Consider the following 19557-nt stretch of genomic DNA (forward strand, 5'->3'; position numbering starts at 1 on the left):
CTGTTTGCAAAATTTTTAGCTTAAGCTAGGTCCGCCTACTAAGGTAAAAAAGGGCTTGCACTAACACGTTACAGACAACAATGTTTGGGCGACTCCATATCCATCATTGCTATCAACAAAACTTGTACGAGTTTGTCGATAACAATGGCTAGTAGGATTTCGTTATAGGTTTCTCAGTTAAATAAGATTACTAACAATGGCTGACAGGCACTATGCCGTGTCACTGTGTTTTTTCTCGATCTCGAATAGCGTAGGCTACAACGGACCGGTGTACGGTGTACCAGACCGGTGTACGACCAGGCTGGCATCATGCGGAACAGAACTAGGTTATTACTTCTTTGGAAGAATTCGTTAGGCCAAGAGGCTATTTTTGACAGTTTCTTGTTAACCTAGCATAAATGCTGTAACAGCAAAACACATTAACCTAAACAAAATGCACGTCTAATCAAAATCTAACTTCAGTTACACCCTAGCTAAAATCATATTTTTGCGTTGGGCCTTGGACCATTCCTGTCATTCTCCTAATCTCAGAACCCAACCGACTACCTGTAAAAACCGGCTGCGTAGTCTACTTTGGGTGAAACTGTCCATAACCCACGGGTATAGTCCTAGACCTATGTCTACCTTCATATTTCGGACTAGGACAGTACCGCAAATAAAAACAAATACTAGAAGCGAAGTCTAGAAGCCGTTATGAACCCACGCAAAGGCAGCCGAGGCCTATAACAAAGGGGGTAGCAAAAAATTACGGATCCTTTAGCCAAAAAGGCTATGTGAAAAGTTTGGATAAATTGCTGAGGAAAAAGTTGGCATGGCAGTAGGCTATGGCAGCTGTAATACAGTATAATGCATTGTGATTATATTGCATTGACAACATGAAAATAAATCAACATTTACCGATTATTGTATTGTTCATTTTTCGTCATTGACTGTGCGGAGCGAAAGCTAGGATGCCAACCGTTGTAGTTATAGCACAATAAAACACATGCTCACAAACAATTAAAGAGCAGAAAAAGTGGCAAAGTCTAAGGCCTTAAAACATCCAAGATAGCAATAATATAATTGTGCTATAACATGGTAGGTTAGCATGGCCACCAAACCCACAAAATAATTTATATGTTTAACGAATTCAAGGACAAAATAACACAAACAACGAAACAACTACACTGTTGGAAGATGTAGAGGACGTGTTTCCTAACATTAAAAACACGTGTATTAATAGCCAAAATAAATATATAAAGTGATTACCGGTGTAGTGCCAAATAGTGACCGCTTGCTAAATATTGACGCCCCTGTGTGACGTATTAAATTTATTGTCTGATAAAGGATTTGACTCAGCAGAACAAATACCCCTACACAGTGACTGAATAGTAAGGTACCGTCGCTTTTGCGAATGCATTTATACTGGCAAACAAAATACCGTACACAGGTCACAGGAGTTGACCAATATCTGTCTGTAATTTCTGTAGGCTACTTCTGTATAGAACTTATTGCGTATTGAATGAATGAATGAATTTATTACGTCAGAAACGGGGGGGGGGGGGGGTCAATATTTGGCTGGAGGTCACTATTTGGCACGAAACCGGTAGTATCAGTTTTCAATACCTTTCGAAAAGTGGCGGAAATTTGTGCCAATTATGGACAGACACGAAGTGTCTGGATTTGGATTTGGATTCCGAAGTTGAGTCTTTTGTTGAAAATATAATAAAATTTGTATATGTATTTGTATTGTATTTGTATAGTATAGTTCCCTTGAACTCATCATATATTTGCCCCCCCCTCCCAAATTTTTTTTCTGCCTACGCCACTGGAGGCTAACTGGACTTTATTTTTTTGGCAAGCATGTGTTTTCTAACATAGGAAGCAAACATATGCTATTACGAATGTTTTATTTACCACAGCAATCAAGCCAAGCTAGAAATGACCTTAACAGAAAAATTTTACAATCATTGCTTGGAGTTTTACACGAATTCTAGTTTGGTGGTAGGCTTATAGTATAATCTTTGTCCTCGGACTAAGTGGCGGCATTAAGTTTGGGGAGACCTGAGGCGAGGTATAGCGCGACTTAAGTTTTTGGACGGTACAATTACGGGAGACATTGCAATCTATCGTAGGAGGTCCGGGAGCATGCTCCCCAATAAAAAAAAATGGTGTAAAATGCGTAAAGTTTTGCTTTTCTGTCAAAAAGACCAACTGCCTGAAATTTGTTTGTACATTTCTTTTCAGTTTATGGCTCTCTAAATTTTGCTATCCGGTACCCAAGATCTTACACACTTCATTTGTTTGTTACTATTGAGCGCCTAATACATCAGAGGTTTGCCAGCAGAGAACACAACTTTTTCTTTGACTTAACAAGATGTCTTATTTAAATCACATAAGCGTTTGAGCATCAAGCTACACAAAAGTAAATTCAAAGCTGGTGGGAAACAATTCACACGTACCGAGCTTCGATTTACACAACTTTTCCTATTCTAAATAAATTTCATCCAACTAATCAGCATGAACCAGTGAATGACTCCTGTCCTTAAAAAGTGCAACTAGTTCACAATAATATTCGTATGCAATGTCTGCTTTTTTAGAGCGCGTAGACCTATATAGGCTCCAGAAATAGGGGGCCCGAGGTGACTGCCTTGCTCGCCTCACCCTAAAATCATTATACTGATCGGACTTGGACTAAACTCGGCGATAGCTTTAGCCGCTATGCAATTTCAGATGGATACGGACATCTATAATTTGTGTCTTTTATATTTGTATGTCCGAATTTAGAACTATTTATAAGGATCAGGTTTTATAAATATAGTTGAATATAGCTTCCGCGCAACACATTCATTGTGGAGTAATGTACAGTGTAGGTAGATAGGCTTAAGGGAAAATCAGGTGGTTTGAGCCAGTGACCAAGTTGAACCTTGTTCGATGTCTTGAATCACTACGACGTTATAAACTTGTCGTTCCCGCCATAATGGTTTCCGAAGAAAGTCATTTCTAACGTCCCAGCTTAGCAGCAATAAGCACTCTGATCGCAAGTAAAATTGTGAAAAATAGGTTTTCGTTAGTTCGAAGTCAGAAAACAGCAGAACGTAAGCTATAAAAGTCGTTTTAGTGAGCTGCAAGTTGTGGCAAGACGGCAAAAGAGAGCATTAACACTCAACTAAATGTAAGAAAAAGTGCAGAAGATAAGAGCATGTAGTATGCAGAAAAACAAAATTTTTATAAAAAATGACCAAACGGAGTGAGTTGAGTCATTTTTAATGGTTCATGTTGAAACGCTGGCTCAACTTACCCCAATAACTGTGCTTATTTTAGTGTGAGTTTTAAACAGTCTTTTGTGAACATTTACATACTAAATTAAATACGCAGGTTTCAGATACTGTTAAAACAGCTATCACCAGATCGTCAATAGCGTAAGCCCATAGGTATATTGAGCAGTTATTGTAACCTTCAAATGCCAAGAACGTACAAGAGAAAAAGGACCTGAGTGTTAGGAGTCAACGTTTTACTGAATTTTTTTAAAGAAGATTATTCTCTCCGACTCTCTGCTAAAACTTTTGGTGTTGATCGCATGACCTTAAAGAGATTTATGTCCAAACGTTTGGAGAATAATACAAATGATATGCTTATATTGGGCTATCAACAAATGGCCATTGCAAACTCGATATTTACAACCTCAACAGAAAACGATCTGACAAATCATTCAGAAATGTCCAACAGGTAAAACTTAAAAATGACAAAGCAGTTTTAGTCAAATGGTGGATAAAGCTGAAAGCTTGCAAATGTAAAGATAATGCGCAATGTTATTTTTGGAAATTTTTAAGGAATATAAACTTACATATGTCTCTAGAAACATAAATTTTTATCAAATACAGGCCGAGAATGGTTCCTTAGTTTCAAACACCGTCACAATCTTTGTTGTTGCAAACCTGAAAGTACTTCGCTTGCACGAGCAACTTCTTTCAATGCCATATAGGAGAGTAGTTTAATAACCTTGGCGATGTTATGGACAGGTATGAGGCCTAGTAAAGTGTAAGATTTACAACATACTGTAAGTAAACCTTAACAATTTTTAATTTTATGCGACGTCTTATTCTCTTTTTATTTTCAAGTTCAAGTTCTCCGCTTGCAGAATGATGTAACAACGTAGATGAGATTGGAGTAACAACAGTTAGGCGTCAACAGAAACTTGTTGCAGAAAAAAGGAAAAAACAGGTGGAAGCTGTAACATCAGCCGAAAGAGGAGAGCTGGTGAAAGTTATTTGCGCTATTAGTGTAAATGGAAACTCTGTTCCTCCAATGTTGATATTTCCTCGAATAAGATACAAAAACTCATTTTTAAATGGCGCGACAGCTGGAGCAGTAGGAACAAGAAAGTGACGATGCAGTGGAACTGATAGATACTATAGTGACAATGACCTAGATATGTCGTGTAATGTAGGTGAGTTTGTGTTGTTCAAATTCAAGAGCAGTAACAGTTCCACAATACGACACTACGTAGGAGTTGTTGATAATGTGGATGAAATTAATTTTGTAGTCAGATTTATGAAAAGAAAACGGTGGGACGAGCATTTGCAGAAAGACACATTTGCCTACCAAGATGGAGACGAGTGTTCAATGTTCATTTCCAAAAACTGACGTAATAGGCCTAATTCCATTGCCACGTCCGCAACTGCTTGGGGGAACAGCCCGAAGTGGAACAATATTGTTTTGCCTTCGATTTTTAAAGATTCAATGTACATTGATTGAGCTGAAAGACACTTGACGTTTAATTGTGTCTGTGTGATATTTCATTGTTTGTTGTTGTTATTTGTTGTAATTTTTAATTCATTGTTAATAAAAAATTTTTGCTAAATGTTAATTGTTGATCTAATGAGAGTTGCTCAACTTACCTTCATCTACAAAATATCGGCTCACTTTACCTACCCTTTTGGATCATCTCACCCCATGCGGTAGGTAAGTTGTGCCATTTTGATATTTTTGCTGAAATGCCCATAAGCTTACGCGGCCACTTATAAAAACAAGCATATAACAACAAAAAGAGGCCTATACTGTAGGTACTTGCATTTCTAATTGATTACTGATATAAACTTAAGATGTATCCGACTTTTAAACTTTAGAATTAAAATGGAAAGCGCTGTTGACTGGCGACGGCTTTAGTTTTGCTTGTAATAGCACTAAAATGTCTAAAACTTGATCTGTATACGATAAGTACAAATACAAACGTTTTGGTTGATTAACCATGTGATGCCAGCCTAAGCACAAGGCCAAGCATGTTCAGAAAAACGTTGAATCTTAACTGATGAAGTTTTCTCTTTAACCTTTTGAATTGGATGAGTAATTCCATTCTCTTATAAATGATTAACCACGTCTTAAACGTAATGCAACAAAAGAGTCTCAAAGTATATTTTCCCAATAACTATAAGATTACTTTCTAAGCTTAGAGCATAGTTCACATATAGCAGTTGAGTTTAAAACCATACATTTCGTAGTATTTACGTTTAATAGTAGTATTTACATCAATAGAAAAAATGTTTTTCTATTGAATGAAGACCCCTCAGAAAATTCTAGTATACTGGAGTTACAGTAGGTAGAGGAAAACAACAAGACAAGTTACTTCAGACTTACAACGTTTACTGGGGATTTTTTATTTTTTTATAGTAGCCTATAGGCTTAGGGTATGTAATTCATGTGATCTGCTTTAGATTAGTTTCTGATTAGTAGGTTCTTAGATCCAATTTAAGTTGTTTTGTTATTGTTAGTTTATACAGTATATGAGAAGGTCATATGAGTTTAAAACTTCATGAAGGTTTGCCATACAGTCAGGGGCGGATGACTGCGGGTGAGGCCCATGGCTAAATTTGAATTAGGGGCTCTTTTGGCAAAAAACTGTCGGTATATCAGTAATACCTTACTAAGTAATTTTATATTGCGTTACATGTATATAAATTTTTACCAACGATCTCTCATTGTGGATTTAATGACACCAGAAGTTTCGAAATGCTTTTCGTGTGAAATTGGCACAAAACAACTTATTCCTCCTAAAACCTTTAGTTCTACGTCTTTAGTTTTGTTTCGGCAAACAAAAAAACAGATTTCTTTAATTTACCAACAATGTGACAATTTTTATGTATTGTTCGTTTGCTCGCCATTAGTTATTTTGGTTGAATATCAGCAGATACGGATTTCCAGAAACATCAAAACCTATTATTAGTATTCCCACAAATCCAACATTGTTCCAACTTGGCACGAGGTTTTATTAATGCTCAAATGCTGCGGTTAGTTGCTAGTTCTAAAACAGTAAAAACTGATTCGTCATCATGTTCTTGGGGAAGTGATTTTGAACAATAAAAAAGATATTTTGTTTAAAAGCAGGAACCTATATATGGCGTTTAAGTACAGTTAATAAACCATACGTCATCCAAAGGATATATGTTAAGTTGTTAACGGCTTTAGCTCCAGAATTAACCTCAATTAAACATGGTTAAACCCCGAAGCTTAAGTTGCCAATATAGCAGCTTTTAAATCTTCAAGCTTTTTGCCAAAAAGTTATTCTTTTGATGGGGAAAAGTTTTAGGTGGCTTGAATCGCAAAGATGTTTATAATTAGTTTACAAATTCGAAAAATTTTTTATGTTTTGGGGCAAAATTACCGATGTTAATTTGGCTAGTTATAAGTTATAACATTACCATTTTAAGAATAACTGGGTAAATTGCAATTAATGAATTTGTTCAGAACAGTGTTTTTCAACCTCTTTTGTCCCAGACCCCACTTTTGCTTTCAAAAAAATTGTACGCCCCACCATCAATGGCAAAGATATAGGATTGCGTTTAAACCAAGGGGCAGACAAACGTTTTAAAAACTGAGTCTAAAATTCCAGCATTTGCCCACCTCGCGCCTCTACAAAATGCACAATGTGCAAACATTTTTAGTGTTTATGTCGCAATAACGGCTTTAGAACGCTTCGAAATGAACTTTTCTAGATAATATCATATTTATACATACAAAAGCTAGCTATTTATAATGCTATCTCAGAACGACGCATAAAACAATCTTGAAACGCCGTATATCGGCATGTTGAACGAATTTTTCAGTTATCTTATGACCGATAAGTGGTCGCAAACAAGGGAATGTGATGAACGAAAGGAAAAAAAGATGCGAAAAAGCCTATGGCCCTCAAACATTTGGTTCTTGGGGGCATTTAAAATATTTGGGTTCATGAAGGGAAGTGGCCCTCCTCTTTGGTATATGCTACTGAACAGGTAGGCTACATTTGCATTCTCGCTCAATTTCAATACGAAAATTGCAAAAAAGTGATTACACATTTCTTCGTTAAATTTTATTTCTCACAATTTACCAAAATTTAGCCAAGCCCCAAGTTATAAGAAAAACTTGTTTAGAATCAAAAAAGTGGTTGTGACGTCATATCTTCACCGAATATCAAACCATGACAACTTGTGAATGAATTCATGCAAATCGACGTTAGAATGTGTGCAGCACCTAACTGATTTGGTGAAATAGACATAGCGTACTATGTACGATAATAGACACTACGTCGCTGTAGTAATGTCATGAGAACGGACAGATATAATAAAACGTCAGACGTTAATTTTCTTGTAATGAACTCAGACCTCAGACGAACTCTATTTAACACCAAAATTAAGTAATTTCTGCCGTATTTTATACGTAAGTATACGTATTTTTTAACTCACGGGTTTCCTAAAATTCGGGGACCCGCTCTGCTGCCACCCTCCTAATCCGCCATTGCAGGTAGAGTCACTAACCGTATCCTGTAGGCGTATATACGTGGGCAGGGTATTGTGTAATTAATTTTAGTAGACTAAACAATTTTGAACTTTTGTAATTTTTTTCCTTTCAGATATGAAAGACGTCTTTGCTTTGGCTGCTTCTTTGAATTTCTTTTCCATAGTGCTCCTCGCACAAGGCCAAGGTATTATATTAATATCGCGATTGAAAATCAAATTTGCTGAAAAAAAATTTATTTAGAACAAGCGCCATAATCCTACACTTCGCATCTAAAAAGCGTATCTTCAGTAGTTGGCTAGTCATCTTTTTTGGATGGAAATTTACGCAAATGTTAGGCTAGGCGTTATCTTGACGTTTATAGTCAGTAAAACAAGAGTTTAGACATAAATTATGGCATAGCTGGTCGGCAACCCGCAGCTCTTTCATCTCTGTGCTCTGGCTCCCGCGACTCAGAGCCAAATAGCTCATTTAGGAAAACTTGATGTGAATTAATAATGGTGTTTGTTAGTGTCACAATGTAATAACTTAATGCGTTTTTCTGATTAATTATTATTCAGAATGTTTTATTCGGATGTGGAAAATCTTATATAAATACTACCCAGTGATTTTCGCGGGCATAATACGCATGACTGCTGCCACTCACGTGGTCCCAAGTTTTTTTTTGTTCGAGGTCGCATGTCTTGGATATTGGTCTTCGTTTGGTGGCAATGCTGATTGTCATCATTGTAGTGAGAATTTTGTGAGGGTAACTACTGAAGTTTTTACGTGTAACTGTAAAGCATTAGTTCGAATTATATATGTAGCGTTAGGCTTTTTGTTTTAAGTAGTCAATTAGGTGTTGTGGCTCAGAGTAGGTTTTAGTTTGGCGGAAACGAGACCAAATGGCTCTTTCAATGCTTAAGATTGCTGACCCATGACTATGGGATGCCTTATGAAGTAAAAAGATACACTGGCTAAAACTTCGGCGAAAAACTTTTGTTATAGACGTTCCTATTTTGCTGAATCCATTTATAATGTTGTTGACATTGATCTAATTGTGGTTTGTTACCTTTAGATAATTGCAACAAATGTATGTCTGTGAAGAAAAGTTGTTAGCTAGATTACAACAAAACGTAGTTAAATAAAACTAAGATTGATATTTTATGCGTCACACTAGGCCTAGTTTAATAGGATAAAAATCTTTTTGGATTTATGATATTTCTGAAACATAGTAACGTGATGAGTTGATAAAGTTTTATAGCTATATCATTTTTGATAACTTGTAGGCTACGTTGTACGTAAAACATTTTGCTTCATACTTGCTTCCAACATCAGGAGATATAAAAAAGTAGGTTATAATTAGGGCGATTATTTTTTGATCTAAAAAACGAAAGTTTTTGACCTAAAAATTGAAAAATTTGACAAATTTTGACATTAAAAAACTTTTTTTTGACAAATTTTGACGTATGAAGAACTCAAATAGTTAAATTACGCATTATTGTTCAAAAAGTTAAAATTATTTTAGTAAAGAAGGGCAAAAATTTGAACACAGACCTAGCCTATTCTGAAAAGGGAAATGAGCTAATTACAAATCAATGCCAAAAAAACTGCAACTAAGACACAACAAAAACTGTTCAATACATTTGTCTAAACTAAAGATACATGAAGTATCTAAAGCAAAACCGAAGCAAGAGCTGATTCATAATAAGTAGACAATGGGCCATTTACAACAGTATAAAGTAGGCTACAAGGTGTACAATGTAAAATGACAAGTTCACCTAAAGTGCAACCTCTATGACACCACGACAATGCAGTTTGTAAACAATTTTGACTTTGTAAAAAAATTTGACAATTTTTGACCTGTCGCTGTAAATTTGACAAATTTTTGACGTTTTTTGACAAGTCAAAAAATAATCGCCCTAGTTATAATACTGTAATGCTACTTTGGTAAGTGATTACATTGTTGACAAAGAAAGTTTGAAGCGGAAACTTAAAACATCATTGTATTTAGTGCATGCAATTGTACATTCGGCAAAGTGAGAAAATTCAAAGTGAAACCGTGTACTATATGTGCAATTTTAATGTAATTTTTTTATAGAGTTAACAGGGGATGCTTGTAGCGGCGGTGTTATATTAGACGATGAATCAGGACTAATTTCATCTCCAAATTTTCCCAGAAATTATGACAATAATCTGATTTGCAACTGGACTATTACAGCAAGTACCGACAAGGTATCGGTATAGTATCATTTAAGCGAATAATATATGAATATATCACTCTTAGTGTAGAGCCTATCAAGGGCGCCCGTAGAATACTTCCAAATGGTACGCACTAAATTGTTTTATATCAGTAACGATACGTAACGCGATATATAGGCTATACATTAACCTTCTGTCCAGGGGCGTTGAGGTTTTCTTGAAAGTTTTGTTTGAAATTTCGGGGGTGATCAACCCCGCCAAATATTTTGCCTCTTTACGTCTTAAAAAACGTTTTAAAAGCGAATGAATTCTCACATTCATTCTAACAGCTACACAATTTACAGCAGACGTTTACATTGTTTACAACAATTTTGTAACTCGCCTATTTTATGTTTTGCAAAGATCAGCCTAGTTATTTTGATAAACAAAGCTTGTGTTGCGTAGGGCCTGTAATCGTTTCAACGTTACCTTTTGCTTGTTAAATATCCATTTGCTTTATCGAATTCCCTGCTTGTGTAACCAAGATTTTCTTTAACCGGGAAACTTCCCGCTCTTACGGCTAGTCAATTCGCCCACCTATGCTCTTCTCGCTTTGTAATCACATATAATTTCTTAACTCGAGCATGTGTAGAATAAAAACAAAGGTATTTGCTTCACCGTCAATAAAAACAAACGTCCTTCTTACATAAAACCAAAACGTAGAAGGACCAGTCAACCCTTGGTCACCAAACCATCATGAAATCTACCATAAATATAATTATTTAATCACCGAAATAAGAATTCGCGGGTAGGGTGATATGCTTCGGGGAAGAGTTGTAGGGAATAAAGGAAAACGTGTACGTGTATCTACAATTTGCTAAAAACGATAAAGGGTCACAAGTGATACAACGGTAAAATATTACTATATACACAAAAACAAAAAATTGGGTTTTTTGCTTGAAAAACGCTTTATAACGTCTCAAAATAAAATGTATTCTCATATTTTACGTACAATAGCTGCCAATTTGTAGTGGACAAATTAGAAACGCCGTTTACAACAATTTTCGCATACTCTCCTACTTTACGATTCCCTACAAGTGAAAACCAAAAGGTTGTCGCATACCAACGTAAACAGGCCTATAGCCCCCAAAACTTGGGTTCGTGAGGGGTTCATGGCCCAATGAGCCACCTATACGCTAGTGGTTTAAATTATTAAGCATTATTACGCAGCAAAACCTCTGTTGATTAAATAACAATTTTTTTGCTTAGGTAAGCAAGAATAAATCAATGACGTAAAAGGAATAACGTACATGTGATAAAAGTTGTATAGACCTACAAATATGGTAATTGAAATTACGAATGAATTATCACTTCAGCGGCGATAAACATGACACTGAAACCAACACGCTAACAGCTTGAAACTTCTCAAGTCTAATAAGCATAATTCAGAAAACAGCTGCGCACGTTCGTACCGTGCGTATTCGCTGCGGGCGCCTATGCCTATTGTTTGGATAAAAGAGTAAGTTAAGTAGGCCTAATTACGTTATGTGTTTTTATATAGTTCATTGAGGTTAATTTCTATGAGTCGGCCTTGGAAGAGGGCAGTGAATGCCAGTATGATTTTCTACAGGTGTTTGATGGTACTATAGAAGTGAGTACATTTTCTATACTTTTGCACTATATGCTACATTATTTTGTGATACGGTTAAAATGATATATCATGTCACGTTGTACTAATACGAATCAAATATAGTATACCAATTTTCAGCCCCTGTAAGGAGAAAAGAGCTTTCAAGGCCATGAATACTTTTGTAGTGAGAGTTTCCAAAGAAAAAGCCCTCAAAGTTTCAATACAGTTTGCAATCGCCTTACGTAATATAGTATTCATATTTTGTTTCATTACCTACCGTAATGACACGCTATCAATTTTAGCACTTAAAGCGTTGTTTGCCTATAATATCATAGGCCTGTTCTTCGCAAAGCATAAAATAGCCTAAATAGGCGTAACTATTTCCACTTTCTTACAACACAAACAATGTTGTTAATTGTCAGTAGAGTGGTTTACAAATCAACATTTCAAATTCAGAGGTTAAGATCATGTAAAACTACACTAGTTAGAAGCTCAAAAAAGGGGCAATTTATCATTACAAGGATATACGGCGTTACAAACTTTCTGTATACGGTGTTTCTAAATTGTCGTCCATGGATTATATTGGTAGCTTACAGGTTATTTTCCTTTTACTTAGCAAGTTATACTGTAATATATACAAAAGCAGTTTAGTACTCAGTTTTACGCAGTTTTGGTTGGATAAAACCATAAGAATTGCATGCAAAGCTTTAAATATTACAACCTATATATTTGTTTTGAAACAAGGTAAAGCGGGTAGCCTATATAGACTTGTTTAAAATGTTTAAAATTTTGCAAGCTCTAAAAAAATCAAAAACCACTGATTTAAATATTGCAGTACACTGGAAGTAAATTCTGCGGCAACAGAGTTCCGATAAATTTTGCTTCATCGTCAAGTTACGTACAAATAATTTTTAGGACAGATCTTAGCAAAACCTCAAAAGGTTTCCTAATTGGTTATGAATTCAAAGGTAAGATATATGGTAAGCCGCAATTCCTGGATTTTGATGAAAACTTTCTGTTGGGTACTCTGAAACGACATTAGCCTTCCGTTTACATTTACATTATAGGCTATTAATGCTATGAGTTCTACAGCGCGATGTTTTGAAACGGAATTTACGTGCTGGAACGGATCTTGTGTTAACTTCAATGACAAATGCAACGGCGTGAAAGATTGTCCGCGCGACAACAGTGACGAAATAGAGTGTGGTATGTATTGGTACTGATGTAGAAGCAAACAAAAATAAATTGATTATATACTCGCGACTTACGTGTTAGGAAGGGATTAACCAACAACAACAGCAACAAACGACATTAGCACAAACTCCATTACACGATATCGGTCATCCAGAAGTACGCCTATATAAGGATCTACAATAGAGGATAGTTAACTTTACAGCATGATCTAAAATAGTTTATCCCGAATCCAAAATTTCAAATCCTATATTCTATCAATAATCTTACCGTAAATCAGCCAAACATGTCAAACATCACACAAGTAGTTTAACGGCACATTTATTATGACAGAATAAGTCACAATAAATGTGTTACAAACATTTATTACAGTTTTCATTACAAACATCATTAGTATAGTCACTGAGTACAACGGTTTATACGTTAAAGATAACGTACTGACATGACGTTAAACATGCTCGGATAGCAACAGTATAGTAACAAAAAATTCCCAGTACTAGTGGGTAATAGGCTATATGACTCATGACTGACCTGGCTTCTGAAACCCGTAATCATACGCAAACAGCGACACAAATAAATGACGTAAGTAATTACAGTCGTCATAACCATTTATTAATCGGCCCCTAGGATTCGGTAAAAGGCCAAAAATTGGATTCGAGTCTTTTGAGACTCGGTTCTCGTGGATTCAGAATTCTATAATTGTAAACATCCCATGTGCGTCCCTTGAAATACTTTGAATTACATGCAACAAAAATGCTAAAACTTTTATAGATGATCTACATGATTCTTGAAGTTTGTTACTTAAGATTCCTTAGCCCCTACAGCAAATTTAAGGACAAAAAGCTCAACAATACCTTTTTATTTACGGTTTATACGTATTTCAGCTCACAAGTACAGTTCGATGTCGGACTGTGGAAAACAACAAGTGGCTCCTCATTTTACCTGGGTAAGTGGCGGTAGTGTTTGGTTGAACTGCGTACTCCGTACTGCTAAGTACGTACAGTATTCATTTCCGATTTGCGAAAGAATTTGATTATTATCTGTTACCTCTATAACTTTTTATCCATTCTTTAAGGCTTATGCAAGCAGCCATGCACCCAGTAAAACATACAAGTTTTCGTTGCTAAGGTCCACCGTTTCTAGGTGCTGGGATTTCCGTTGACGAACATTTTACACATTTTTATAATTAGCTTTCGTCGTGACCGGTTTGGTTTTTTAGATGATCCTATAAGCATTTCCTGCCTGAGTTTGTAGCCTATACATCTGAACGTAACAACTAATCCTCAATTTCAAAGACTTAATTGTAAAGTTGCTTAAAATACAGAAAGTAACATCGTTCTTCTTCGATTCAGAATTAGCTTGAGAGCAAAATCTGAAATATAAAACTACCGAGTATACGCATCTATCAGATAAGTTCGAACTAGCTGCTCAGATTCAAGTTGCGTGCTTAACATGGACATTACTGTACAGGATCATGCATCCAACTTAACGCCAGTTTATTTTGTTCTTGGCGGTGTCTCAAATGATATTATGTATAGACATCTTGCATATAGTTTGAAAATGTTTATAGGATCCTAGAATTATCGGCGGAAATGAAGCTAGCCGTGGATCATGGCCTTGGCAAGTGATGTTGGTTGATACCGAAGGAAACTTCTTTTGTGGAGGATCATTAATTCACCATCGTGTTGTATTAACAGCAGCGCATTGCGCTGCTAACGATAGGTAATTTGGTAGACAGTAATTTGTTGAGTACTTATCAAAGTTGACTTATTATGCTTAATTAGCTGGGAGACCTGCGTGTCCAGCGGGGTTTATCGACTGTGTTTTGACATTTTGGTAAAAACGGCATAAATTTTATGACGGCTGTTGGCTTAGTTATTGCTCCATAGAAAAAAAGTTCAAAATAACTGCGGTTAGCATTAGCAATAACTCGTGACCAGTGCTGGTGGAACAAGCTACTTCCACGTATGTACAAGAAGTATCACAAAGCAAATAAAACGATTAAAAAACCAAGTGCTTTTTCGAAACCTTGATTTATATATCCGTCCCTTGTATAGCACTAACATGTGATGAAAAGAGAATAAATCACGTAAGTTTAAACATTGAAGACTCGTTCAGTTGAAGTGCAATTCACAAATAAAGCATGCCTACAAAATATATGATAACTCGCTTACAGTTAGAAAAATCTTTAAACGAGCAATCTTTTTCATACCTCAATCCTTTCGAAAAAACAATGTGTTGTCCTAGGCTTTCAAGTATAGCTATTGTATAGCTACTGTTGATGATGAAGGCCTGATGCCTGTCACATGGACTAAAGACAACTAAATATGAGTTGTTTAATCATTACCGATAATTATAGGATGACTTTGAGTTGCGGCCTGTAATCAGAACTCTCGCCAATCATGAGAAGTAATATGTCGAGATTTTATCTGAATATTTGCAGAGTTAAAAACTACATTTTTGGTTATGTTTACTAAACATCAATTAGTTGCGCTTGTGCTAAACTCAGCAAGCTGTCTGTAGAGACATAAAGGTTTCTACTAGGGCTCGGAAAATTTATCCGGCTAACAGCCGCTAACGGCTGAAAGCTCTTAGCCACTAAAAATTTTGTTAGCCATTAGCTGAAAACGTATACGTATAAGAGAGAATTTAGAGCAAAATTTTTGGTTATCCTTCGACTCATGGAAATTTGTTGTTCTGTTAATCATTTTAATGCTTGAATACTTTGTTGCCTTGATAAATTTTGGAGTCTAGTATGACATACGTTGCTAATACAACCATTATCATCATGCTTCTTAAGAATAAACAGTACTTTTTACCTGTATTTAACAATGTGATTTGCCATTCAGCGACTATATGGCAGCTATCCGCCTACTAACGGCTAATGTCATCTAGCTAATGACTAAAGAATATTGGCTAAATTCCCAACCCTAGTTTCTACGGCGCACGCTTATAGATCCAACGAAACTTAAATTCTTAAATTGCTCAATTGACTATGTGTTTTTGGACAATTACCAGGCAAAAAATGAAAGAATAGGTGTTTGTTCTAGTTGATTTTGTGTTTTTGGCCTGTAAAGTTAGTACAATAAGACATATATTCAGATTTTCACCATTCCGGGTCGTTCTTGGGAGACACAACAAGGTCGGAAATTATGGAGAAGAATTGACTGAGGTTTTAAGGATTATTTTCCATCCCGATTATCGCCGCACGTAATATATAGATTAAGATTTTTGTTGCATTTATATACTTTCTACCTATAAGCTCTTATGGCTTATATTAACGTTAAAACATTTCTTTTGCTAGATAAAGTTGATTTATTGGATGCGAAACTACAATTTTCGTATACGCAGGTCGCTTTACAACGATGTTGCCTTGGTTCTATTGAACAAATCCATTGAATATTCTGATTTTATACGACCAGTCTGTCTCTCATCAGCAGATATTGAACCTTCTTCCGGTACAATTTGCGTTGTTACGGGATGGGGAGCAATTTGTAAGTGAACCTACTTGGTGTTTACTGGTAACTTAATTTAAATAAAACACTGGTAAAATACATTTAATATTTTTTACAGATCCGAACAATAACTTAGTAGGTTCAGATGTTTTGTACCAAGCTAGGGTGCCACTAGTCTCCCTGAACGATTGCAACGCATCGTACAGCCAGGAGATTAATATAACACAAGTGTGTGCTGGGGTCTTAGGTCAAGGTGGAATAGATTCTTGCCAGGTATATATTTTATATAAGCGAAATTGGCACAATGATTATTATGGTTACTTTTTCCTGATCCGGTGTTTACTATATTTTTATATGTATTCGTATTAATACAACTCGCTTGGATACAAAGATATCTCATTATTTCAAAGGGAGATTCTGGAGGACCGTTGGTTTGCTTAGTTAATGAAAACACATGGTTTCAAGTGGGTGTTACGTCCTTTGGTAATGGCTGTGCTTCGGAAAAATTTCCTGGGGTATACACACGAGTTTCGTGGTACAGAAACTGGATTATGAATGGTTGGTGATTAAAATAACAGCAAATAAACATAATTTCTCTTTAATGTACTGCTACACAGGTCTATTAATTAAGTAGTTATAACGTTTTTCAAAAATGCTGCATTTTGAAACATAGACAATAAATTTGCCATTATATCACAACTTGGTTATTTTTCAGAAATACGATGGGTTCAGGCGTGCACTGAAGGAGAAAGTCATTTGGAATCTTTTGGAAACTTTTCTTCTCCTAGTCACCCTAACAATTATGGAAATGGACGTTTTTGCAAATGGTCGATTAGCGCTCCCGTAGGACAAGTAATTTTGTAGAAAATATTTTCCTAAAGATATTTCATGTTCAAATGTCGAAAAATAAATTTAAACTAGAACGTTTGGTTATTTTTTCCAAGGTTATCAAACTACTGTTTAACTTTTTCACTCTCGACCATAATTCGAACATCCAACTAGTACTCACCGATGGAGTGGATGAGGTAGAAACGATCACAGTTTTGTAAAATAACTTTTCGTTATTATTAGGTGAAATGTTATCTTGGGCAACTTTTTCACTTTTTTACGTGATTTAGCACATCTACATAGCCTCAACTGAGGGTTCAACATATACTTCACAATCTAATCAACTTCGAGTGACATTCTTTTTTGATCAGTCAAACACTTCTCAAGGTTTTTCCGCAAGCTGGCGCTTTGAAGGTATTATGCAGCATAAAAGCAAGAGCTCCTCTCCTGCTCAAATGGTTTAGTTCAGGAAGAATTATCGATATTTAAATTATTGTAAAATCAAATAGCACAATTTTTAACTTACTGCCTTTTGCTTAACTCAAGGTTTAAAGAGATTTGAATTTACCAAAATTTGCAAAAACTTTGTAGATTATGATGAGTGTAAGGAATATGCTCATAACTGTACTTTGCGGGAAAAATGTGTCAATACTGAAGGAAGCTTTATATGCGTTTGCCTTAATGGATTCACAACACATAATGGCACAACCTGTCAAGGTAAAAGTTAATGCTTATAAACGGCATATTTTCTGTAACACTGTATGAGACGCTACACAGCGCTTCATCAAACTTTTTGTATAGGTATTTTAACAATCCTTGGGTAATAGTACAATTTAAAAAAAAGATTGATTTGTAAGTCAAATTATATGAAAATCTGTCCATTGAAAAATTATTGCAGACATCAATGAATGCGTAGCGAGCCCGTGTCATATTAATGCTACATGCACAAATATTATTGGGAGTTATTCTTGTTCATGCGATAACGGATGTATTGGAGATGGTGTAACGTGCAACGGTAAGATTCATTTTAGAACAAACGTATAGTTAAAAGTATTGATTTCAGAAAGCAAAGCCACTGCTGGATTTATTAAAACAACAATTTCGTCCTGTAAAAGTTGCTTTAATTAGATTTTATGTTATAGTCCATCCCATGCGTAATTTGCGTGACAACAAGTTATGAAGTTTATATCTGTTGGTGAACAGTGTGGTACCAGCAACCCAAAAGCTTGTTTCTAATTTTATAGATTTGCAAGGGCTGACCACTGAAAGCTCTTCAAGTTTTGAAGCTACAACTGCAGGAGCTCTCATAATTTCTTCAACATTTTTTGAAAACTTTTTCATCATTTTTTGCGGATTAAGTTTTGCTGAATTGTTCAAGTATTTTGTACAATGAAATTTTTCTTTGCTTGATAAATTTGATTTTTTTTTTGATTTGTTCGTTTAATATTCTTACTATGTAACATTCTTACTATGCATATACAGGCAAAGTTTGCTATCAGCAAAGCATTGTCATAAAAACTACGCCTGCATTAATTGAATGCAACAATTTCATTGAGGGCAAAGTAATGTCATTCTTTGAAAGAGTGAAATAACCTCACACGTTTGGACCGGAGCTTATCATTACAGAATTAGGGTTCGGTGTATAGTGACGTATAATACTTTGGTAGCACATTTCGTCACTCGGCAACATACTATATATAAAACCTGTTTTAATAAAGTATATAGCCTTGCGTTTGCGTTAACGGAGTCATAAGACAGCCGGAACCCCGTATATAGACAAATTTTATGGCTTCGAAATAGTTTTGAAAATATTTACGCATAATATTTAGACAAATGGAGAAAAGAGTTTATGATAAGTTTGGCAAACATTTTATATAACTTAAAGTTTTGTTTTGCAAAATATCAGATAGGACCCGATAATCTGTATTTAGGTAAGTTAAAAAATGGAGTACACAAAAAAATCTTACCTGAAGTTTTTAATTTTCTATATACAGTGTTTCTAGTTTCCTTGCTGCTTGACTATTTACTATCGTTTTTATGTCGTTTTATGAAGGCAAAATGTAGACCGTTTTGGAAGCACATATATACACTAATGTTTCTAGTGATGGTTTTAAATTGTTACTGGGATACGATAATATTACCGTTTCCGTGCATACCTATTAATTTTGAAAAATGTATTAGTCAATGGCCACAGAGGACATTCCTCTTTGGCAAAAACGCTGCTGTTAACGGTTATCAGTCCTATACTGTATTTTTAATTGTGCCAAAGATTTAAGTTATATTTATTCAGCGTGTATGTTTGTCCATATAATTATATCATAGGAATTGCGTGACGTAAAAGAACATAGGTACAACCAATACTCAAGATAATAAGTAATGCTGCTATTATTCTATTATTCACAATGGTGCCCTTACATTGGAAAATATTGTTCACTCTTGAATAAAAAATACGACAATAATTTACTTAAGCAGGTTTTCTTTCGTCGTAAATTTTGTTTTTAATGTTATCTTATTTGTACATCTTCACAGACACATGCCGAC

At 35.5% G+C, this 19557-nt stretch overlaps 1 protein-coding gene across 7 annotated transcripts; it reads left to right on the forward strand.

Moving 5' to 3' along the window:
• Window positions 1-5331: 5331 nt before the first annotated feature.
• LOC143460488 (enteropeptidase-like) lies at window positions 5332-19484 on the forward strand. Of its 7 annotated transcripts, none has more exons than XM_076957991.1 (18): window positions 5332-5830; window positions 7868-7939; window positions 9833-9966; window positions 11474-11563; window positions 12378-12510; window positions 12635-12748; window positions 13618-13679; window positions 14304-14455; window positions 15836-15943; window positions 16085-16227; window positions 16307-16461; window positions 16599-16746; window positions 16904-17031; window positions 17133-17213; window positions 17307-17430; window positions 17608-17733; window positions 17915-18031; window positions 18261-19484. In XM_076957991.1, exons 1-18 carry the CDS (start codon window positions 5776-5778, stop codon window positions 18407-18409), a joined length of 2091 nt encoding a protein of 696 aa, XP_076814106.1. In that variant the 5' UTR covers window positions 5332-5775; the 3' UTR covers window positions 18410-19484. The 7 variants fall into 7 exon arrangements, with proteins under 7 accessions (XP_076814106.1, XP_076814109.1, XP_076814110.1 ...); XM_076957994.1 differs by having other exon boundaries at window positions 5333-7758; window positions 16904-17040; XM_076957995.1 differs by having other exon boundaries at window positions 5333-7250; window positions 16904-17040.
• The last annotated feature ends 73 nt before the right edge of the window (window positions 19485-19557 follow it).

Source organism: Clavelina lepadiformis, chromosome 5 (assembly GCF_947623445.1).
Source record: "Clavelina lepadiformis chromosome 5, kaClaLepa1.1, whole genome shotgun sequence".
NCBI classification, from domain to species: Eukaryota; Metazoa; Chordata; class Ascidiacea; order Aplousobranchia; family Clavelinidae; genus Clavelina; species Clavelina lepadiformis.

Excerpts from the sequence above, each read along its gene's own strand:
- LOC143460488 (XM_076957990.1), top strand. The coding sequence starts at position 5,776 with ATGAGTTTAAAACTTCATGAAGGTTTGCCATACAGTCAGGGGCGGATG. Across the intron at positions 7,940-9,832 it reads GCTCCTCGCACAAGGCCAAG|AGTTAACAGGGGATGCTTGT; the intron begins GTATTATATTAA and ends ATTTTTTTATAG. Across the intron at positions 12,511-12,634 it reads AATTGGTTATGAATTCAAAG|CGCGATGTTTTGAAACGGAA; the intron begins GTAAGATATATG and ends TGAGTTCTACAG.